Genomic DNA, 24,780 nt, shown 5'->3' on the forward strand with positions numbered 1-24,780 from the left:
CAAGATAGTGATGCAACAATTCTATACAATACTCAGTGTTCATTGTGAAAAGTGTACTCTTAATCAGCTTTTAAAAATGTTATAGATCATTTGTACAGTACAATATAGAACTAGTCTAATAAATGTTAATGATCCTTGTGAAATAAATCCCAACACCAGCATTCTTAAAAACGAAAGTAGTTTTCTTCCCTGAGTCTGACAATTTATGCTAGTTATGCTGTTTTACAACCTAATAGAAAGTCTGTGTGAAGACTAAAAATGTCTGGGGAATTAAGCCACTTAAGTGGCATTGTTATCTCATATCTACAGTTACCCTCTCCTTGCTATTATTTGTGGCATAAGATCTTAACAAAGCTTAACTTTCACTAAGTTTATAAATAGGCGATAATTAATAATTACCCTATAGCTTCTATTCAGAAAGGGCATCCATAACTTTTAACTTCCACATTCCTGGTATTTTCTAATGTTATGTGAAGAGTCTGCCTTATGTAGCTGTGGGTGGGAGACAATTGGAACATTTTGTGTATTGTCACAGACTATTGCATCAATAGGGACAGGATTTATTCCACCAAAGAGAAATTATGCTCTGAATCAGTTATTTGCAATACATGGATTGCTAGATGCTATCATTTATGATGCTGCATCTGCATTCATAGCAGTTGAGTTTAAGGAATTTGTAAACAGGAACTTTATCTGATCTAGACATATAGTAGGCATTTTCACTCTATCATTTTTATTGCTACTTAATACAGCTCAAAACATTCAAGTTTGTGGAGGGCAGTTCACCATTGCACCTCTGTAGGGCATTTATTTGTATTTCAAGAGAGCACAGAAATGTCAGGGGATTGGTTGTGGGATTTAAAACCTTTTACTCTAGGGCTGGTCTTCCAAAGCCACATCAATAATGATTGAAAGTTGTTCATCTCTGCGGGCAGTTTAGTAGCCTACATGAAATCACTTAGTGGTCTGAATTTAACTCCTGAGGGAACTGTCATGATTGACAGTTTGAACAAAGAGGACAAGAGTGGAATGGACCTGTTAACTAGGAGTGAGTGAATTTCTCCTGTGGGCATGACAGTGTTTATCTCCTGCAATTTAGCTTTAAGTGACCTGAGAGTTCAAAATGGAGAAAGATGTTTTATTCAGTGGAGGAATATGGGGGGCAGAGCAGAGTTTCGTTCCAGTGAATACACAAGAACAATCCTCTTACTGTTTCTTCATTTCTGTCTTGATATAATGCATCAATTATAAGTGAATATTATGACGCTTTCACTTTGAATGTCCATATTTACATTTTTAGATTTTATTAATGTCAACTATATCGTACCATTTATAATAGTGTGACTTCAGAAGGAGGTGAATATGAAGGTATATGCATTCTACTCTAGTTTATATTTTTTCAGGGAAACTGTATGAGGCAAAATTTACCAGAACCATCTCTGGGCATTCCTAAGAGACTGTGTTACCTGGCATTCTTAATATAATTCTTAACATAAATCACGGACAAAGTCTTAGCAGTTTGTGGCTATTCATTTCTGCATAACATGAATAGTTACAGTGATTATCAGTCCTTTCAATATAGAACTCTTGGGTACTATTGTGATTGGTGTCTTCCTTGTGTAAATTGGAATGCTTTTCTGGAAATACTCCAGATCCCAGAGGAAATGAAGGAAAAAGAAACAACCCTCTCGTAACTACTGTAAGTGAGTGAACATTTAATAAGCACTTAACCAATGACAGGTATATAATAAGTTCTACGTGGATGTAAATATAGAGTAGCGTACATGTTGCATAACTGCTTTTGAAATAGTTTTAATAATTTATAGACCATCGTTTAAAATTCAAACTATCTTAAATGGAACCTCTTTTAGAATGTTTACAACAGGCATTAAAAAAGAAGGGGTATGTGATGAATGAAGTGACACTGATTATTTGTTCCATACTTTATTCTGACTTCATGGTCCCAGCCCGCTAAGGGGTCTTTTCAAATAGGCCGTGGTTTCTACATGGATGTTGTTGACCAGTCAGAAACCAAGGTAATGGTGCCTCATTATCCATAACCCTCTGCCAGATAATGGTTCAAATACCAGTCAGTGCTACGTATCCCTCATATCACAAAGGCCCTGTCCCAGACTGACTTACTTTCCTTAGTCAAGTAGAAAGAGGCTAATTATTGTTATTTTGACTTCTCTATGTAACTCAAAGCAATCTTCTGCCTAGGTCATATTGACCAGTGGAGTTATCTTAAAAGTATGATTACAGTCAGTATCTTAGGCAACTTGTGGGACTGAAGGTTCTGTTTTGCAGAGGAGAAAGCTTTTAAGAACATTGCATGCAATAAATTTCATAGATTCATATCAATTTGTTCATATTGTAGAGGTTATGAGTATACTTCAGGATAACTCCATGAAGTGAATACTTTTGAGTTATATCACCACATGGTTTTATCTCTTCGAATCTTGGTTTCAGTTTAAAGCTGATAGTTAATTTTATTTGTAAAAACTCATTGGAATCTTATACATTGAATGTAGGGATCTGACAAATGCTTACATGATTCCTGAAATAATAGATGCAACACCAGTCACAATGTCTCTAATGGCTCAAAGAAAGTTTGTTCCATTTCATGAAAACTCCAAACACAAGTAGATTCTTACCCTTGGGTAATGTGAACTTCTATGGACTAAATTATGTCCCCTCAAAATTCATATGGTTGAAACCCTAACCCCTTATGTGATGTTACTTGATGATGGGGTGTCTGGGAAGTAAATAGCTTTAGGTGAGGTCATGAAGGTAGGGCTCCCATAATGGGATCAGTATCCTTATAAGAAAACAAAGAGAGGCCAGAGCTTGCTCTCTCTCTACCATGTGAAGACACAGCAAGAAGGTAGCCTTCTGCAAACCAGGAAGAGATCTCCTACCAGGAACTGAACCAGTTGGCTTGGACTCTCGCCTTTACAACTGTGAAAAATAACCTGCTCTATAAACCACCCATACTAGGGGATTTTGTTAATAGCAGCCCGAGTTGATTAATGCATGAAGAAAGAAGGGAATTGTACTGATTATCTGTTCCTTGCTTTACTTCTTGATACTTGGCCTGGCCTGACCAGTGCTCTTTCAGATTGATCATGATTTACACATGGATGTGTCTGACCTCTCATGAACTAAGGTGATGGTTTCTTTTTTTTAACTATTATTATTTTTTATTAATATGAAATTTATTGTCAAATTGGTTTCCATACAACACCCAGTGCTCATCCCGGCAGGTGCCCTCCTCAATACCCATCACCCACCCTCCGCTCCCTCCCACCCCCCATCAACCCTCAGTTTGTTCTCAGTTTTTAAGAGTCTCTTATGCTTTGGCTCCCTCCCTCTCTAACCTTTTTTTTTCCTTCCTCTCCCCCATGGTCTTCTGTTAAGTTTCTCAGGGTCTACATAGGAGTGAAAACATATGGGATCTTTCTCTGTATGACTTATTTCACTTAGCATAACACTCTCCAGTTCCATCCATGTTGCTACCTAAGGCCATATTTCATTCTTTCTCATCTCCACATAGTATTCCATTGCATTTATAAACCACAATTTCTTTATCCATTCATCAGTTGATGGACATTTAGGCTCTTTCCATAATTTGGCTATTGTTGAGAGTGCTGCTATAAACATTGGGGTACAAGTGCCCCTATGCATCAGTACTCCTGTATCCCTTGGATAAATTCCTAGCAGTGCTATTGCTGGGTCATAGGGTAGGTCTATTTTTAATTTTCTGAGGAACCTCCACACTGCTTTCCAGAGCGGCTGCACCAATTTGCATTCCCACCAACAGTGCAAGAGGGTTCCCGTTTCTCCACATCCTCGCCAGCATCTGTAGTCTCCTGATTTGTTCATTTTAGCCACTCTGACTGGCATGAGGTGGTTTTGATTTGTATTTCCCTGATGGTTTCTTTAGACCATAACCCTCTGCTAAATAATGGTTCAATCTATAGCACCTCATTAAATGCTTCACAAGAGATGGCTTAACAATTACTATTACTCCTTATTTATAAAATTTCAATCATTTATTCATTTGTATTTTCCAAAATGATTTTAATTCAGTTTAACACAGAACTTGATTAATATTTCCATTTCTTAACTAAGTTTGAAATGTTGACTCAATAATATCCTTTGATTTCTAATTTATAGTTAAAATCACCAACGTAAAATAATAACTTTTTTGTAGCTACAATTGTTACATTATTTATACTTATATATTTATTTGTTTTTGTTTTCAACTCAACCACTTAATCTCCAGATTAAAAATATTTATTTCTTAGTAGTTAATGGTTCTATTCAAATATAATCACTGCTATTAAGATATTTTAGCTAACATTGTTTGCTTTATAAAATTAATGCAATTCTTATTTTTATAGTAATTTTATTTTTCTATTGCTTACAATAATTTCATTAAATTTTAATGTTCTGCCTGGAACTGTGGAATGGAATACTATCATTTGCTTCATTTTAAAGGCTTTCTATATCCCATTAAATAGCATTTTCAAACCATTTTTATTCCTAAAATACCTCCTATTAATCAACTTTCTGTGAAATTTATCGTATCACCTTTATTATCAGTGAGTTCTTATTGAAAGCAAAGTCTTTTATATCTTTACATTTTTTTACACACAAACTAGTAATTAAAAAGGAAAAGGAAAACTGGGTTTCTTGGTTCTTAGAGGGGGCTACTGCCACAATATTATACACAGTGTCTGAGGCACATAGTTTTAAAAAAGCATAAAGAATATTTGATGTGAATATAATTAATATTTTCAAAACTTAATGAATAGAAAATTTCACCTTTGCACTGAATGTTACTCGTAGTTGTAACAACTGAATTGTAATACTAAGATAGAAGGGCTGCTGAAGGATACAATATTTTAATAGTGTTTTTAATTTCTTTATATTCAATAGTTAAATTTTTAATAAATATTGAACAGTACTGAACATTAATATATTAAAATATAATACGTAGACTTAATGAAATGTGCATTTAACAAAGGAAATCAGAGTGATTTTATTATATCTTTAAATAATAATGACTTTGTATGGTGATATCCCTGGGAAGCTCCAAACACTAGTTAATTTTTTTCTGAGTACAAGAGAATTATGCTCTTTCTGTTATTAGTGCCAGTCTAGCTAAGCTCTTAAACTTCATTTCAGAGATGAGAATATCCCTCTCTTATTTAGCTTATGGTCTGATTACCCATTCTTCCTATTCAACCTAATGAATCAGAAAATATTTTGAATGTGGTACTTAAGGAAGAGCTGGAAGGCATCAACATTGCTTTGAGTGAGTTAAAACAACCAGTAACAGGTAGGAGTAGAAAGGTGTTTAACCTTTCTAGAAAATAGCTGAGGATTTACAAGTTTTTTCTTTCCTATTTGACCAAGGAATTTTAGTATTTGCAATGTATCCTTACTAAATTTCTCAAAGTGTTCATCTGAGATATTTTTGTGATCTGAAAAAGTTGGAAACAAGCTAAATGCTCATCAAGAGAATGAAGGGGGCATCTGGGTGGCTCAGTTGATTAAGTGTCCGACTTTGGCTCAGGTCATAATTTCAGGTTTCATGAGTTTGAGTCCCACAGTGGGTTCTCTGCTGTCAGCACAGAGCCAGCTTCCGATCCTCTGTCCCGCTCCTTCTCTGCCCCTCCCCTCCTGGTTCTCTCTCTTTCTCTCTCAAAATAAATAAATAAACTTAATAAAGAAAGAGAAAGAGAATGAAGAAAATGATGGTATAGATTATTACTATGTGATTGTTTAAGTTATATCCAATAAGATTATTTAACAGTGTAATAAAATGGGTATTGAAATAAGTAATGAACTTGGTATGCAGATTTGATGTGGGGTTTTTTTTTTCGTAATTTACAACTCTTTTTCTCCTGAGTACTGGAAAGAAATGAAAAAGAAAATACAACAAAATTTTAACAGTAAATATCTTCAGGTTGGAAGTTTTTTTTTTCTTTTTTTTTCTTTCATATAGATATACAGTAAAGCCTTAAGTGAGCATAATTCATTCTGGAAACATGCACTTGTATACCAAAGTGAATTTCAAGAACCATTGGCTCAGTTGTGATCATGTGACATTCGGCATCACATACTACTCATATTGCAAGACTTCACTCGTTTGCCAAGTTAAAATTCATTAGAAATGTTTGTTCGTCTTGAAGAACATTCAGAGATCAAGATACTCACATCTAAGGTTTTACTGTATTTTCCTTCATGTGTACATGTTCCCAAAATATTTTCTTTTAAAAAGCTACCTTTGGGGGCACCTGGGTGGTTCAGTTGGTTGAGTGTCCGACTCTGGCTCAGGTCATGATGTGGTGGTTGGTGAGTTTGAGCCCCACATGGGGCTTCCTGCTGTCAGCACGGAGCCCGCTTCAGATCCTCTATGCCCTTCTGTCTCTGACCCTCCCCAACTCATGTTCTCTCAAAAATAAACAAAACATTTTTTAAAAAAGTCACCTTTAAAGGGGCGCCTGGGTGGCTCAGTCGGTTAAGCGTCCGACTTCGGCTCAGGTCATGATCTCGCGGTCCGTGAGTTCAAGCCCTGCGTCGGGCTCTGTGCTGACTGCTCAGAGCCTGGAGCTGCTTCGGATTCTGTGTCTCCCTCTCTCTGACCCTCCCCCATTCATGCTCTGTCTCTCTCTGTCTCAAAAATAAAATAAACGTTAAAAAAAATTTAAAAAGTCACCTTTAGATTCTTTCAGGAAGTAGGTTGGGATTTAAGAATCAAATATTTGTGGGGCATCTGGGTGGCTCAGTTGGTTTGGCATCTGACTTGGGCTCATGTCCTGATCTCACAGTTCATGAGTTCAAGCCCCGTGTCCGACTCTGTGCTGACAGCTCAGAGCCTGGAGCCTGCTTCAGATCTGTCTCCCTCTCTCTCTCTCCCTCCCCCCCCCCCCCACTTGCACTCTGTCTCTCTCTGTCTCTCAAAAAGAAATAAATGTTAAAAAAAGTTAAAAAAATATTTGAATATTCATATGATTATGATATTTATTTTTATGAATGGTAGAGATATGACCACATATGCTTGATTGTCCTGTGGCAAGTGGATATCTGAAGATATTTCACAAGACAGTGTTTTTGAAGTTTTATGAATTCCATTGAAGGATTGTAACTGCCCTGGTAGACATAAGTTATACCTTCCTAAGTTATGGATGGTTTTCTAAAGAATAAATTCAGACTTTTGGGGGGGGACATTCTTTTGATTTATTCATCCAAGAAGAGATGTTTAAATACATTAGCTTATTTCAAATCAGTTTTTTCCCTTTTTGTAGTCATAAATCTAAGCAGTTTTATACCAACTTTTTAAAGGGAGAAATATTCAAGTACATTTAAATGAGTTAAAAAGTATTTGGAAAATAATTGTCTTCTTGTGCATGCTAAGAAATTAGCTATGCTCTTTGAATTTTGTAATATCCTCTAATGATGAATTCAAATATCTTCTTTTTTAAAAGTTTATTCCAACTCATGAAGCGGGAGAAGTCAGATTCTTAACCAACTGAGCCACGCAGATGCCCCAAATATTTTCTGATTCAAGTTTTCTCTAGTCTTTTTTTTTCCAGAAATTACAACTTTAGTTTGTAAACCTTGCAGCATTTGCAAGGTTTTAACCTTATATTATAGAACTTATTTGAGTACTAGTTCTACTGTAGCAGATTATAACATTTAGGGCATGATATTTTTTTCTTACTCATTTTTGTATCCCTTTCATCTTTTCCCAGGTTCTTGAATATAGTATTATTAATATTGTTAGCTGCCTTTCTTGAATACCTGGGTATTTCTTGTTGAACTTGTTATTTTTTTTCTTCATTCTTTGTTCAATAGGAATATCTGAATAAATCTAAAATTTAAATTGGAAATTCAGAACCATGAAATCAAGAGGAGGATAGAATTTATTGTCCTGTTAATCTTGTCTGCTCCAAATTTTTTTTTCTCTAAAATAAAGTTTAATGTTGTCTTTAATTCATAATTAATGTATCTTTTTTAGATCCAAGGGTAAAAATCTTCTTCAAATATAAGTAAAAGGCTTTAAGTACTCTAAACACATTCTTTATGATTTTATAGAGCATTCACCATCTTAGTGTGATATTTCCAGAAAGAAAATCTTACTCTTATGTTAGTCTTCTTATGGCAACTGTTTGAATTTTTGCTTGTTCTTCTTCTGAAATATATCTAATACCATCATATTTTTTGTAAGTTTCTGGGACCAAAATACCTCCATAATACATAAATAAAACAAATTATTTCTGATTTTTGTTGACTCTATATTTTTGAAAGACCAGAGTCCTGTTAGCCTTTTTGGGTATGGAAACCCACTAAAATACTGCTTTAATTTTAACTAAATAAAATTAAAAATTTGGTACTTCAATCTCACTGGCAACATTTTAAGTCCTCAAAAGTTGCAGAGTTGGGGCGCCTGGATGGCTCAGTCAGTTTGGCGTCCGACTTTGGTTCAGGTCATGATCTCACGGTCCGTGAGTTCGAGCCCCGCGTCGGGCTCTGTGCTGACAGCTCAGAGCCTGGAGCCTGTTTCGGATTCTGTGTGTCCCTCTCTCTCTGACCCTCCCCCGTTCATGCTGTCTCTCCCTGTCTCACAAATAAATAAACATTAAAAATTTTTTTTTTAAAAAATGTTGCACAGTTATTCACTATCCTTTTGGATAGTGCAGGTATAGAATGTTTCCATCTTTACAGAAAGTTCTGTGGGGCGACAGTGATTTATAGTTTATTACACAGTAGCCTTCATAAACACTTAACAGTAGCTCCATTCAAACTTCTAGCTTAAAAATGAAGAGACAAGTTCTATATTTAATTTCATCTTCACCAAAAAAATCATTTTTCTCTTGTTATTTCTTTTGTAGCTATAACATCTCCTATTGTTTTCCTGGTTTTTTTTCTTACAATGTAAGCAATTTTTCCAGTGCCTCAGAGCTCCCTGATTTTTTCTCTTTATCAGTGGTTTTCAATAATTTGATCTGATGTGTCTGGGTGTGGTTTTCTTTCTTTGTGTTTATTCTGATTGGAGTCAGTGAGATTCTTGAATCTGTGGGATCATATACTTTTCATCAAATTTGGAAGATTTTTGGCTATTATTCTTTTGCACATTTTTACCCCTGTGAGACTCCAAGTATATTATATTAAATAGCTCGATAGCATCATATGACTCGCTGAGGCCCTTATTTTCTCAATGTTTTATCTCTATGACACGCCTTGGACGTTCACTATTTCTACAACTTCAAATTCACAAATCCGTTCTTCTGCAGATTCTTATCACCTGTAATATCCACTAAGTGTGTTTGTGTGTGTGTGTGTGTGTGTATATGTATACATACATTATTTATTTTAGATATAATCTTCATCTTTAGACATTCCCCTTGATTATTTTTTTATATCGCTAATTTTTCTCCTAGTTATGGGTCATATTTTCTGATTTGTGAGATATCTAGAAATGTTTGATTGGATACTGAAGATTTTGTATTTTATGTTGAGTGCATCTGAGTTTTATTTTTTAAAGAAGTATTACACGTTGCTCTGGTAGACATTTATTGTTTTTGGTTTATTTTGAACATCTTAAGATTGTTTTTAAGTTTTATTAGGGTGGTCCCAGAGTACTTTTCACTGTAGGGATCATTTATCCCCATCACTAAGGCCTAGCCCTTATGATGTCTAAACTTAATGCTCTAGGGGCCAGTTTGGACACTCCACTGTTGCTGGTAGAAACTGTGATGATACCCATACTTTTATGGGTCTGGAAATTCACAGCCTCCAATAACTTTTAACCAACCTCATAGACACTCACCTTTTGCATGCATATTCTAGGAACCAGCATAGATTTAAAGGATCCCTAAGCCTATTTCTGGACTTGTCTGTCTTAGCTCTCTTCTTTCTAGAAATCTGCCTCAAAAATTCCTGCCTCCTCAGACTCCCTGAACTCTGATTTCTATTGCCTCAACCCAGTGAGAGAGCTGTCTGTGTTTTCAGTTGCACACACATGCACACATACACATGTATCTCAGCAACGATGACCTAAGATATGTTTCTTTTCACTGAGATGTCATGGCCCCTGCAGTACCTGTGGTTTAATGTCCAAAAACAGTTTGTTTCATCTATATTAGCTTGGTTTTAGAGTCAGGAGTTAGAATCAGGAAGGTTAATTTATAATCTCCTGTTATTACATTATGTCTGAAAGTGGAAGTCCTTCTTCAACTGATTGAAGATTCATGTAATGAAGAAGTACAGCTAAATATTACACTATGAATGAAGACTTGATTTTGCAGAGAATATTGAAATGTTAATATACAGCACAGTGACGAAGCTGTATCATTTTAAATACTGCTAGAAACAGACAAGTAATGTTTGTGTGAGAAAACAGACACATACAGATTTTAAGGTGATGAAGAGTCCGTAGGTAGAATTACACGATTGGCAATTTGGAATTGCCGTTTCGAGAGTCATTTACATAGAGTAAAAGGACAGAGTCAGAGAGAGCATGCGGATATTTACGGTGAGAAGTCGAGTACAGCTATGCCGTCATCTTCAATTTGACCACTGGGCTCTGTCAGCCATGGGTCTGACCTAATCCCACAGTTCTTGAGTTTGCATTTTAACCAGTTTGTCCCTTGTCAGGAAATAAAACATCAACCATAGTAATTGTTTTTACTTGAAAGTAACTGATATTGCTAAAAGTATCGATCACATAAGAGCAAAAAGAAAATAATAGTATTGCTATGGATTACATTATTGATGTTGGCTTAGAGTGGTAAGAAAGATAACAATCTATCGATTCTGAAGCCCCCAAAATGGATATTTAGTTTGTTTTTCCTTCTCAATGTTATTAAAATACACTAAATTATATGAGAAAGCTAAACATTTAAAATATATATGTACACCTTAATTTTTCTTTTTAAAAATTGATTCTCAAAGCATTTGTCTTGAAGTATGTAACAGCTCATATTGCAAAATGGAAAAAAAATCATCAGCTTTCCTTTCTTTCAACCCTAACCTTGAATAATTCATAAACCAACCACTTAAATCTAGCTAAACTGAAACAAAACAAGGCAGCAGCAATATAATCTTTGTTTTTAATGATGCCATACTCTTTTTATGTGAATAAATACATGTTTATGAACTCAACCTTGATTTTAAAGAGATATATACAACATTGACTGTCCAATATTTAGTAAAATTTTAATAATCCAAGATAATTAACAACTTAATTTGAAACATTTTATGTTATTTGGTTGCTCTTGATCTCAGAAGTAACTGGCTTAAATGCATAGTCAGTTTTCAGACATATTCAATTACAAACCTTTAAGACTTCTACCATTTTAATGCTCAACTTAAAATGTCATTTGAAATTATAAAAAAAATAAGATGGACTTATTAATTGTTTTTATAGCTATAAGTTTTTAAAAGAAATTACTCCTATAAAAATATATCACTGATAAAAAGTATTAATAAGCTAATATTTAACAATGATCATCAGTATCCGAGATTATATCCTTGTTGAAATTTTATTTTTACCACACTGACTTTTTAAAAATGTTAGTCACTTTAGAAGAAGATGCTTATCCAGAAAAGAAAGGAAGGGAGGGAGGGAGGGTAGGAAGGAGAGAGGAAGGAAGGAAAGAGGTGCTTAACAAATATTGTTGAATAAATGAATGAATGAATAAATGTTTAAAACCTTAAAAAAATAAATCTGTAAGTGCTGGAATGCTTAGAAATAAAAGTTTCATTGAGTTTAATTAAGCACAATTAAATACTCTGCCAAGCTCAGAAAACAATTTTAGAAATACTGGCAGTCCTTAGGCAACATAGGAACCGTTAGTTTAATGAATTAAAAATGAGTTTGAGAATACAAATTTCAACACAGATACCCAGTCCACTAATTTGCTGATCATTGATAAAAACTAGCCACATGTGCTGCCTTCTTTTTTGTTGTTGTTGTTTTTTAAAGCAACATATGATATTGGTTCAGTTAGAGAGAAGCTATGGAATTAACTCTGGTTAAATCCCTTACTTCTATAGTCATGTTTTTCTTATGTTAAAAGTTTAAATTAATTTTTAAACCCTTTTTCTCTTCTACAGCATTTAGTGCAAAGAATTGTTAGTTTCTGATAGAAGGGTTCTGATAATGAAATAGCCAATATATGTACCTTTCACAGAAAATGTAGAACTAAAAATGTATGTTCTCAGCAATAAAAGGCGGATTCTTCCTCAAACTTGCTTCTGAAAAAGTGAGAGACTTAAAATAAAAATGACAAACAGTTTAGTCATTATTCAGTCCTGAATTTGGAATAAATAAGTCAGGAATTTATTTATGACTATATGCTAAGAGTTAATAGTGTTTTCTTACTGCATTTTATAATGCAATGTTCACTTTTTATATTACTAAATTTTCTTCTCAAGAAGACCAGTAATAATTAGGGATCTGAGGTTACCTGGCACACTATTGAAAAATTGTTAAAAACCAGTAGTATCCATTCAATCTAATTATTTTCCTCTTGATTGTTTTTCTTTGTTTGTTTAAGGATTAAAACAAGGTGAGCCAACCATGACTGGCAAAACACAGACCAGCAATGTCACCAATAAGAATGACCCCAAGTCCATCAACTCCCGTGTTTTCATCGGCAATCTAAATACAGCCATTGTCAAGAAAGTTGACATTGAAGCCATATTCTCAAAGTACGGAAAAATAGTTGGATGCTCAGTTCACAAAGGTTATGCGTTCGTACAGTACATGAGTGAGCGGCATGCGAGAGCTGCGGTGGCTGGAGAAAATGCCAGGATCATCGCCGGCCAGCCACTTGGTAAGTCACGCTCAGTTATGGTTCTCACATGAGTGCTCCAGTCTTTGCACATATCTGCCTATTTTTAGTTTTACTATTAAGCCAGCCCTGCCATAGTGTCTACCTCCTATTTAACCAGTTATAATGTTTGCATATTTGTAATTTACATTACTTTCTTGTTTTCGTATTGTTTTACGTGGTTCTTATTTTCTCTACAAAATATGATCAGTTCTGCTTTGCAGTATTTGTTGCCCCCACCAAGCCTAACAGGGCAGGGAAATAAAAAATATGCATCATGTGTAACTTTATTTGACTTGAAATGGTTTCTATCTTCCAGGAAACACTATGCTAAGAAAAAAGTAACTCTGCTTTGTAGCCTTTGCTCTGAGGGCTAACATTTTCCTAATTTCCTGTTTTTATTGTTAGAGGAGTAGCAATAGAAAAATAGCAAACAGAAGTCAATCTTGAGAACTGGGAAAGGAATATAAGCCAGTCTTTCTTATGTACTATGGAATCCTGTACATCATGCCTGTTCAATCATGTGTAATAATCAGATATTTGTCTAAAGTCCAAGGAATACTACAGGTTTTTTTTCAAAGGAAAGAATACAGTCTGAAGTAAAATGCAAATATTTAGGAGGAACTATATTGTAGTAAATATGCAGATTAAAAAATAAAAATTACACAATGTATTTTTCTACATGAGGAAAAAGCAGAATTAATACATCAGTGATCCCTTAGTGTATGTTTCTTACCCTGTCCAGATTCATATTTTAAATTGATTGCACAACATCTTCTCTCAGCTTTATATGCCCAGAAAAAAACTGATGGTTGTTCACACCCTTAACTTCCTTCATTCCCAGGCTTCTCCATCAAGAGAAATGGAACCTTCACTTAATCCAGTTTTGCAGACAAAAACTGAGGTGTCAGCTCTGATTCCTCTATCCTCCCCATACTCCAGATACAACACATCATCATGTTTCAGCCTTTGATATATCCCAAACCCAGTTGCCTTTTAGATGGGTACTGATAGCCATCCATTCAGGCCACCATTATATCTCACCTGGACTACTGAAGTAACCACCTAACAGTCTGCCTCTTTCCACTCTGGTCAGTGTCCCTTTAAAATGTACATGTGATGATACTCTTCAAACCCTAATGCTTTTCCATCTTACCCAGGGTAAGATTTATATTCTTTACTCTACCTCCAATGCCTCACATCTTTAACTTCATCTCCTCCTCTCTGCCTTCTTGTACCACATCAGTAATGCTGATCTTGATATGCCCCAAATGTTCCAAGATTGTTCCTGCCTCAGAGGCTTTGGAATTACTATTCCTTCTGCTCAGAAAATAGGTCTTTGCTAATAATTTATTGCTCCCTGCTTGATCGTGTGCTGTACTCAAATTTTCCTTCCCTGGAGAGGCTTTTCCTGACCAACCTAAAATAGGATAGTCTTCTGCCCTCTTGCCTACATGATCTGTTTCATTACTGTACTTTATATTTTTTTCACAGCCCTCATCGGTATCTGGGATTACATAATTTATCATGTACCTCTCTCAGGTCCACGGACCTAAAGATGAGGGAGCATATAAAAGAAACAAGCTAAAAGCATAGACAAATCAAGTTAGAAGAGTGTTAAGAACATTGTATTATCAAGTCACATAATTATAGTTCTGAAAAATATTGGGGAGGGCAAAAAATTCAATAAAACAAGAGTGAAGTCTGAAGTAATAATCTTGAAGGGAAAAAAGGATTTTTACATAAGTACTTGCTATAGACTCACTTATAATGACTAACCACAAAGAATATAGTTTTTATACCTTTCTCTAATTCATGTTTTAATATTTTAAAGAAAGGTAAGGCTTTACAAAAGACATTGGTAAGTTTTTCATTTGTTCCTTTGTATTTTCCTTAATGTCTCCATTCCACTTCTTACCTTGAAGTGGGAATTTTCTGACCATTTTTGTTTTCCTAAGTTGAATTTTTTTTAACGTTTATTCCTTTTTGAGAGACAGAGCTGAGTGGGGAGGGGCACAGAGAGAGAGGGAGACACAGACTCCAAAGTAGGCTTCAGGCTCTGAGCTGTCAGCACAGAGCCCCAGCCGGGCTTGAACCCACCTGAGCTGAAGTCAGAGGCTTTAATCAACTGAGCCAGCCAGGCACCCTCTAATTTGAAATTCTTATTTCAGGGCCTCATTCGAGCAAATGTCAAAGAAATGCTCATTTATTGTCTGTATCCTGACTGTTATGAAGCTAGTACATACTTATAAAAATGTACTTAATTATTATTTAAAAAAATTAATTATCACTATAAGGTCAATTAAAATTTCAATTCACCAGGGAGCCTGGGTGGCTTAGTCAGTGTACTGTCTGATTCTTGATTTTGGCTGAGGTCAGGATCTCCCAGTTGCGAGACCAGGCGTGTTTGGCTCCATGCTGGGCATTGAACCTGCTTAAGATTTTCTCTCCCTTTCCCTTTGCCCCTCCTCTTCCCTCCCCCCCCCCCACTCATGCACTCACACTCCCTCTCTCAAAAAAAAAAAAAAAAGTCCTATTCACTTACTAATGAACAATAGCTAATTTTTCAGAGTCCTGTTTTTTTCTCCCACTGCCCAGTTGATTACTCTCCTTTTGAGAAGAATGCAATGGAGGAGGAGAACATCAATACTAAAAATTGTGTGCCTTGCTTAGAAAACCCAAAGAAAAAAATGATGACACCAAATCACTATGCTTTGAGAGGCACAGAATTAAATTGTACTTCTAATAAGATATCATTTCTCATTTCTAATCATTTGTCTCAGATCCTCTCTTTGTTGTGTCCTCAGGTTAAACTCTGGAGCATATATCTTGATCAGCCATAATCACCTTTTCTGCCTGAATCCAAGTTAAAGACTTTCTTCCTTCAGTTGAAATCTGGTCTTTCACTATTTGTGTCTAAGCTGAATGTCTTTTTATACAAAGCAAGGGCTTTATAATAGCTAGTAACTGCTTTTCAGGTCAAATGTCTGAATTTCCCCCACCTTTTCTTGAACCATATTGCTAGAAATTCAGGCAGGTTTTCCAGTTGTTCCCTATAGGGAGCTGGTTCCCCAGTCAAGTCCTGAAGAAGACTCTGAGTTTTCCAGAAGGTATATCGATTATATATACCTTTAAATATTATACCTTTAAATTTTTACCTTTAATATTTTACCTTTAAATATTATACCTTTGTTTTTTTGTGACAAGGGAAAACAGGTTTAGTAAATCACCTGCTCCTTGAATTTTTGGACTCTCAAATAAACCCTTTATGATTTGTAGCCCCCACCAAGCCCTACGAGCACTTAATTTGAAGTGAATTGATTATGGATTAAATAATAGACCACTGTCATATGAAATTGATATTAGCTTCATGTACCCACAACCTGTCTAAGCATTCTTTTTTCTCTTAGAGTAAGAAGAAAATTCATAGTAATGAAGCCTTGCACTGGGCTAGTATGTTACCTTTATTACTTTATTTGATAGCAACACATATTTAAATACCTTCTTCTAGAGAGAAGCCATTTTTTCATATCACTACATGTTTAAATATCTTTATGTACAAATTAGAGATTAAACATCAGTAGTACCAGGAAAAATTAAACATTTTATAGAATATGTGAATTCTTATAGTTCTATGGAAGTTATAAGGGTGTCCTTAAACTGACAATAAGCTACGAATATGATGAAATCCAGCATTTACTAAATGTAAATATTAATGGCTGTTTTGACACGAAAAGATTTTAACTTGGAAAGTAGTAGGCTGAATTGTCTCTTACTGAGAAAATAATCCATCAGCAGTTTGACAGACGGATTAGTGTGACATAAAATTAGAAAGGAACATGTGCTAGGAGCCTGCTGAAAGAGTTCAGGTTTCAAATTATGGAAATGAAGAAGGAAAAATGAGGAAAGGTAGGTAGGATCAATAAGACTAAATAGCTAGTTGGTACAGTGAGTGAGACAGAGACAATGAGAAATAGAAGAATCAAGAATGATTCCCATTTTATGGGTTGAGTTTTCTATTGGATAGTCTTGGAGATCACTAGGAAGATGGATAATGATTTCTTAAGGGAAAAGGTTTTTTTGTGTAAGACAGTGAGTGCAGGAATGAATAGATGTATTAAGGTTGATGGGCATGCTTGAAGATATGGAAGCATATGTATACAGTACCTGTACATTGAATACACAAGTCCAAGTTGACAGGAGAGATTTGGACTGAGTAGAGATTTGTATGTCACCAGTATAAATGGTGTTGAAGCTATAGAAATGGGTAAGCTGACCCAAGGAAAATGTATAAAGAATACTGGCTAAAGATGGATCTGTGGAGAAATATGCCCTCTGAAAATCTAAATCTGATCTACTTTCTACACAGCTGTTTCATCCCCCAGCTCTACGCTATAGTTAACCCTGGCCTATCTAAACTTCCTAGAGTGGATGACTGCTTTCTTAGCTGTAGATTCCTCAAGTCACCTCCATTCAATGCTACTGATTTGCAAACTTCGAAGGCCATGTGTGCAAATACTTTTATTGATTCTAATATTTAAAAATATCATTTATGAGAGCTTAAGCATCTTATCTTTAACGCTTAAGTTTCTTTCCATATTAATGTCTTCTATACCCAAGGCCATCTCCCAGCTAAGTAGCAGAGAAAACTTTATCTACCTTGCCAGGTTTCATTGTCTGTCTTTAATAAAACTATTGGAAAATATAGAAATGTTCCTCAGAGCAGATGCAAGTCAACCATTATGGATCCAGGAAGGATAATTCTACTCACCTGACTACATTAGTACACCTGAAGATTTAAGACCAATAATTCCATATATCTGTATTATTAAACCTTCTGTGTCTTTGGACTTTTACCATGGAATCTTTTACCATGGAATCATCATCAAATTCTGAATTGAAATCCTAAATAGTATATATTTTGTATTCTTTTCAAGTTCATGTAAAATGAGAATTTATTTTAAAAGTTGCTGAATCCAACCTAAAAATTACAATGCATAGAGTAACTAAGGGTGCTGAGAATTTGGAGCTCAAAATACTGGAACTCTAATCTGAATTTTGAAAGTAGGTCACAGTCTAAAGTCTTGATTAACTTCTCTCTCTTGGACTTTTTTTTCTTCTTGTTGGCAGAGATTTCTAAATTCTATACCATAACAGGGGAAAAGTGCCAAGAAATAGTTCAGTGATCCATCCATTTTATCAACATGTTAATGAACCTAAGAAATGTTTTTATTGAATGCAAAGTTTGTTTCCTGAGGTCATTTTCCTTAAAGGCATATAACAAATAAATGAATAACTAAGACATAGTACTTTTTCCTTGGGTTTAGACTTCAATATATTCACTAGTCCAGAGCAATTAAACAAAAACAAACAAAAATACTTACTTCCTCAAACTGTAAACAATGTCTCTAGTTTTTCTTTTTTTATTAGCCTATGATCAAGGCATGTACCAGAACTTCTTGTGAGGTAGACATGTTTCCTTCTTCTCCTATTTCCATGCAGTTTTCTTTAAAGTTTATGCCTTTGTCTCTCATTTCACAGTTCACTCCTTCAGACTTTGGGGCTCTGTGACCCCATGCCGAGTTCTGTCCCCAGGCTGTGACACATGTTTCAATCACGCTCTCTTCTTTTCCCGATTGATGTGTCTTCATTCCCAGGTCATAGTTAGCCGATCAATACCCTTAATCATATGTTTGGAGCTATGATAATTGAACACATTAAGTGATTTCAAATAAATGAACTGGGTGGAGAGATGGATTGTTGGTCTTGCTACTTTCCAAACACTAATCACAGCATACCCTGTAGGTGTTGTACAGAAAGGGAAACTTGGCTGTAACTTAACTTTAATTGCTTTTATACGTGTTTAGTTCTTCCACATGTCTTTTGTACCACAGTATAAAAAGGATATCCCCTTTTTATCCCTGGATTCATGCGTCTGATACGTCATGGAGGATTGCTGAGCTTTCTGTGGCAAACAACAATTGATTCCATTTTGGCTCACATTCGTTGGGATTCTTAAAAAACCAGAATCCAGCTATGAAATTATTCTGAATAATTTTTGTAAAAAAACACAGTTTCTGTAAGGTAAAGCTCCTTATAAAAGTGTATCTCAGTTTAGTTGTTCAATAAAATTTAAATTTAAAAAGGTGAAATACTAATATAACCTTCCTTTAGTATTTCATGAATTTGGCTTTTAAGTTTTGTTAATATTGGAAATATTTGTTGCATTTTTTAATCTAAGTTTGGTCATTGCAGATTTTTCTCTCAAACACATTTTACGAAAGTTGAAACAAACTCTTTAAATGTTTAATACTGACAATTTTTATATGAGAGGTCATGCATAAAGCATTCTTTTGTACAAAAATATCATGCAGAGGTTGGAGACTAAGTCTATATTAGTGCAAATTTCTACTGATTACACTGGCTTGATTACATGCATACTATAAATAAACATTTGTGATGTTTTTTTAAGATTATTTCACTCTTATGATGCTTGCAAAAGACACAATAATATATGAACTTAAGATGTCAGTAATTAATAGTAGGAGGAATGCAAAGCAAAAACATAATTTATCTATAGAAATCATCCTTGCTCTGAAACCTGAATACAGGTCTCTGTTGGTGAAGAGCAAAGTCTAGTTTAGAAAAAGAATATGTAAAATAGAATTAAACTAATTTCATTACATTATAAATGTCTTGCAAATGCTGAAGGAATTCAAAGAAGAAACATGATGAATACATCGTTAATTTTAAAGTAAATCTGGTGGATGGGATGCCTGGGTGGCCCAGTCGGTTAAGTGTCTGATTCAACTCAGGTCATGATCTCAGTTTGTGAGTTCGAGCCCTGTGTCAGACTCTGTACTGTCAGCTTGGAGCCTAGAGCCCACTTCGGATTCTGTCTCTCTCTCCTCTCTCTCTCTCTCTCTTTCTCTCTCTCTCTCTCTGCCCCTTCTCTGTTTGTTCTCTGTCTCTCTCTCTCTCTCTCTCTCAAAAATAAACATTAAAAAATTTTTAAATAAAAAAATAAAAAAGTAAAGTAAATCTGGTAGATATTCTTAGTCTTAACCATGAAGGAAGTAATGGAAATGCAGTGGTAGAAAGGAGGATCCTGGAGATCCATAGTGAGTAAGAGGAAAGAAGAAAAACACAGACAAATTCTTAGTCTATGAAGCATGCCTTAGGAGTGATGGATTTCAAATGTGTTTTGTCCTCAGCTACCATCTTGCATGAAGAGTGATCTTTTTGGAGTACAAATATCATGATGTCACCCTCTAATAAAAACTTTGAATGATTTCTCATTGTTCTCAGGAAAAAGACTGAGACCATTGCTGTGGCCTACAGGGTCCTCTGTGATTTATTTCTCACTCATCTGCAGACTTACATCACCACCCTCCCATGTGTTCTATCTAAATTGATTTCTCTCAGTTCTTTAAACAATTCATATTCTTTCCCTTCTCTGGACCTTTGCACATGCTATGTGAGACAGTGTAGAATGTCCTTCCCTACTAAGTTCCCTACCATCTCACCTCATTCCCCACTTCTTCACTCCGTTCACTTAACTATTCATCTTTCACATCTCAGATTAAATATCATTACTTTAAGGAAACCTACTTTGATCCCTCAAACATAGTGGGAATGTTTTATTTCCCTTTCTAGCACATATCTTCTTTTCAATTATGTTTCTATATGTACTATTTTGTAACCGGTATCTGTTTCTTCCCCCTCTTAAGCTAAGTACCTTGAAAGCCTTGACTATTTATGTTTATATTAAACTTCTTAGCACTTAGCAGAGTGTTGATACTTCCATGGTAAATGGTGAAGGGTTGGATGAATGCTTGGATGATTGGAGGAACATCAATTTCACTAAAGGGCTTTTTCTTCCATTGAAAGAGCAACACAAGAAGATGGAGACAGAAAGGAAGAAGGAAAAGAAAGAATGGAAAGGGAGGAAAGAGAGGAGGCGGATAAAGAAGGAGAAGGAGAAGCAGCAAGTCCCCTGGAAAGCAAGTAGTTAACAGATTGGGATTGCTGTAGAGAGAAAGCACAGTGGTCGCCTTGTAAGGCAACTAGATATCCAATGGTCTCTCTGAAGTCAGACACCCCCAAGATAGTTATTAAATAGACCGGGTTCATTTTTTTTCTAAACACATTCTAGTCTTTAATAAGCATCAGATGTTAACTCATATATTTTTGCAAAGGTTATAGTGAATGATACATTGGTTTAAAGAAAGATTTATTTGTGGGGAGCTTCTGCTACAGTCCCCAAAATGGCATCTTCTCATAGTTTTGTCTTATTAATAGCTACTACATATTTGCCCAGTACTGCATCATTCTCAAACCTCTTTAACCACAGATTCTCTTCTTTTCTTCCTCACAACAATGCTGAGAGGTAAGTAATATGAGTATTTATGCCTATTCTGCTGGCTAGGAACTGAAGCTCAAAGAAATTACCTTGCCTTACATCACACAAGTGGTCGTATAGGATATCAAGCTCAACATATTATGACCCTAATTATTTTCACTCCTGATTCTTGCCATCAATTCTTTCCATATCAGTATATCGGTACAGTAACTGTAGATATTACCATCTAAACCAGGCTACTTCTGAGAGTGAGAAGTACTGTTAATGATCATGCTGTGAAATCAGGTATAAACCAGGATGGTTCTGGACAGACTTGAACTGTCTGTCCTTGAAGAAGAGACGGGCTGAGGGAGGAGGCTCTGTTCTCTTTCATCCAGGGACCAGGCCGTAGGAAGTTCTTTTAGTGAGTGACTACCATAGATCTGGAAAGAAGTCATATCAACAGACCGTTGAAAAGTGAGGGAGGATGATGCTTTGGCAGTTTTGTAGTTCAAGCCTGGAAGTGGTGCTTATGTGCCATTGACATGGCTAGGTACAAGCGGGCCTGGGCAGCCATTCTCACCAGCAGCCGTACAGATGGGTGGCCATCTTTAGTGAGCAGTTAGCTTCTTTGCTGTATGTAGTTGAATAACATGAAGAAGTTAATCACTAAGAATCTACTTCTGTAAAATAGAAATAGTAGTGCTTAGTTCATACTATAACGCAGAACTCATATGTTTGTAAAGTGCTTAGAACCTTACCTGCATGTGGTATACATCTTGGGGTAAAAAATTTGTGTATGGATATTGTGGCTTCTAGTACTAAGAGAAGTCCTCTCCTTTTTTTTTTTTTTTTTTTGGCTGTAAGATTCTAGACAGATTTTGAATAGACGGTGCAGGCAGTCCGTAATGGTAGTGTCAGTAATTGCTGAGAACAAAAGATTAGTTAAACTGATTACAGGTTTGATAGGAGGTGACTCAAGGGAGGGAGAAATTTAAAATCAGTGTTAGGCAGAATTTAAGATCAGTGTTAAAAGCATGGTCAGGTATGGAGAAATAATTCCAGGTGGATGAAACATTGTACCTGGAGTCCTAATTTGGGCAGAAGTGAGTGACCCACCCTGTGGATGAAGAAGTGGTCTCATGGAGAGGAGTAGAGGGAGGTAAGATTGATGCCAGGCTGTGAAGGGTCTTGAATGTCATACTTATGACACCAAGTGTATAGAAATACAATACTGTGTTCATTGTAATGAAGATTGGCTTCAAAAGAATATCTTTTCTTTGTTAACTATTATTTGATTTGCTGGTAATGGTTTAATTATGTGGCATACTATTTAATATGCACATTAATTTCCTCTCACTGCTGAGAGGTTCATTCACTTCTTCACTTAATTGTCAATTATTAATTTTCTATTCTAGCCTGGAAATTGATTTGGGTGAGGTCCTCTGGGAATACAGACTACACTCAGAGTTAGTGTAATTGTTACAAGCTATTTGCTGAATAGTTTATATTTATTTATTGTTGTTGTAATATAATTATCTGTCATTAAGTAGCGTGGTGTTTGCATGTTTTGCAATTTTTGGTGAACTTTACATAGCAATATATGTCTTTAGAACAGTGTTTCCTAACCTTGGCAGTATTGAAACATTGGGACTTTGGGGGCCATTCCTTTGTGTTATAAGATGTTTAGCAGCATCTCTGATTTCTCTGTACCTACTAGATGCCAGTAGCACCCCCTTCCAGTAGTGACAACCAAAAATGTGTCCAGATACTATCAAAAGTCCTCTGAGGGCCAAAATCACTACTGGTTAATAATCACTACTTTAGAGCAATTGTAACAAAATAAACTCCATTAATTCATAAATGTTATAGTAGTTTTAGTCAAAATAAAGTATATGAAAACAATGCTTTGAATTATTTTGAAAATAATTCATAATTTATAATAAGAACACATCTTTTCCAGTTATTCAGAAAACAAAACGCAGTATGTACCTTTCATAGCAATTATGTTCATGACTATAGCTTACCATTTATATCACCAGTTTGTTTTAATCCTTAAACACAAACACAGAAACAAATCGATCTGTCTGTATAGTTGACATTTTATAGGTTTACTGATTTTAAGCATAAAACAACAACAAAAAGACTTTTTTTTAAAGTCCTTTCCCTTCACATCTTGAATATAATGCCTTTTAGAGATGTGATTTTTGTTTTCATTCAGTCCTTCCATTCAAACATTTCAGATCACCACTAAAAATTATGAAAAAGAAAGCCTTGGAAAAATGTTAAGTGAAAAACAGTTCTGAGACTACTCAGATGCGCAGATGATGTTCAAATATTTATTATTTAACAGTACCACTAAGAGCTTGGTAAAACAAAGAAAGAATTGCAGCCTTCCTAGGTGATGTTTTCTCTAACAGATACATTAGTTCTACCATTATATCTATTCTACTTCATTTTGGTAACTATTATTCTCATGCAGATACTTTTAGGTACAATTTAGATACAATGTCTGAACGTCTAATAAGGATAGATTGATGGCCTGGGCTGACATGATGAGTACAAATAATCATTTTGCACAGTGCAATCTGTTGCAAAACCCTTTGACAAGTGCACAGATCTTGTGAGGCTTTCTAACTCTCATAGAAAACATCCAAAGAATGCCACCAGTACTAAAGAACACTTTAGCAAGGCATCATTATATAAACGTATTACTATTTCTTCCGATAAACAAGTAAGAAAAAACTTTTAGTGTTTGTCTCAATTTCTAACGAGAATAGTGTCATCATACATTCTCAACTTGATAGTTTGACAAAGCTTTCACTTCCCAGGGTATGTATCATAAATTAATCCTTCAAATTAGCTGAAATTTGAGTTATAAACCTTAGAGTTTTTCTTCCTCGGAAACTATTTGCCATTCCAGCTTTCTTTTTCCACTAAAGAAATATCCAACATATCCTTGTATTTTAAACAGCCAATTTCCCCTAAAATAGTATATTGCCCAGATATTCAAAATGGTTATCAATTGCAAATGTTATATTTACATGGCCATTTTATTTGTTTTCAAAAACCTATTCACAGGCCCATGAAGGGTCTTGAATGGTATACATGAGTGGAGGTGTAAAAAATTACTTATGAGATGATATCCAGGAAATTCATTTTGATTTACTCTTTCTGTGGTTGGCAGAAATATGTTGCCACTCTAAACCAGTAGACTTTAGTAATAATATTTTTACATATGTGTAATTTTCACTCAAATTTTCAAAGAGATTATTTAAAAATTTCTTTCCAACATCCTTCATAGAAGCTAGATAATTTGTTTCATTCATCTCATTTACATCTAAGGAAATCTTATAATGTAGTGGCTGTTAAAGAAACCATGTTTTCCTGAAGACAAAAGTCTTGGCACATCCTTCTAACATTTTTTAAAATTACTGTAAGTTATCCTTACTCTCCTATCCAAAGTATACATATAATATCTGCTAATTGTTTGGAATGTTCTAACCCTCTTCTGAAACCTTCCTCCTCATCCTCCACTGTTCTCAGATAATAAGTATTAAAAAGAATGCTCTGAGGACTGCAAAGCACAAT

General features: G+C 35.2%; 1 protein-coding gene across 7 annotated transcripts in view; it reads left to right on the forward strand.

The window, feature by feature from the left end:
- RALYL (RALY RNA binding protein like) overlaps window positions 1–24,780 on the forward strand; it is a 708,789-nt gene that overhangs the window by 309,959 nt on the left and 374,050 nt on the right. For all 7 annotated transcript variants that reach the window (XM_019453371.2, XM_019453375.2, XM_019453368.2 and 4 more), the window contains one exon: window positions 12,573–12,851. In XM_019453371.2, the coding sequence (XP_019308916.1) occupies window positions 12,596–12,851 (256 nt within the window). In that variant the 5' untranslated portion in view covers window positions 12,573–12,595. The remainder of the gene's footprint in view (window positions 1–12,572; window positions 12,852–24,780) is intronic.

Source organism: Panthera pardus, unplaced genomic scaffold, assembly GCF_024362965.1.
Source record: "Panthera pardus isolate Hobbes unplaced genomic scaffold, ASM2436296v1 HiC_scaffold_7, whole genome shotgun sequence".
NCBI classification, from domain to species: domain Eukaryota; kingdom Metazoa; phylum Chordata; class Mammalia; order Carnivora; family Felidae; genus Panthera; species Panthera pardus.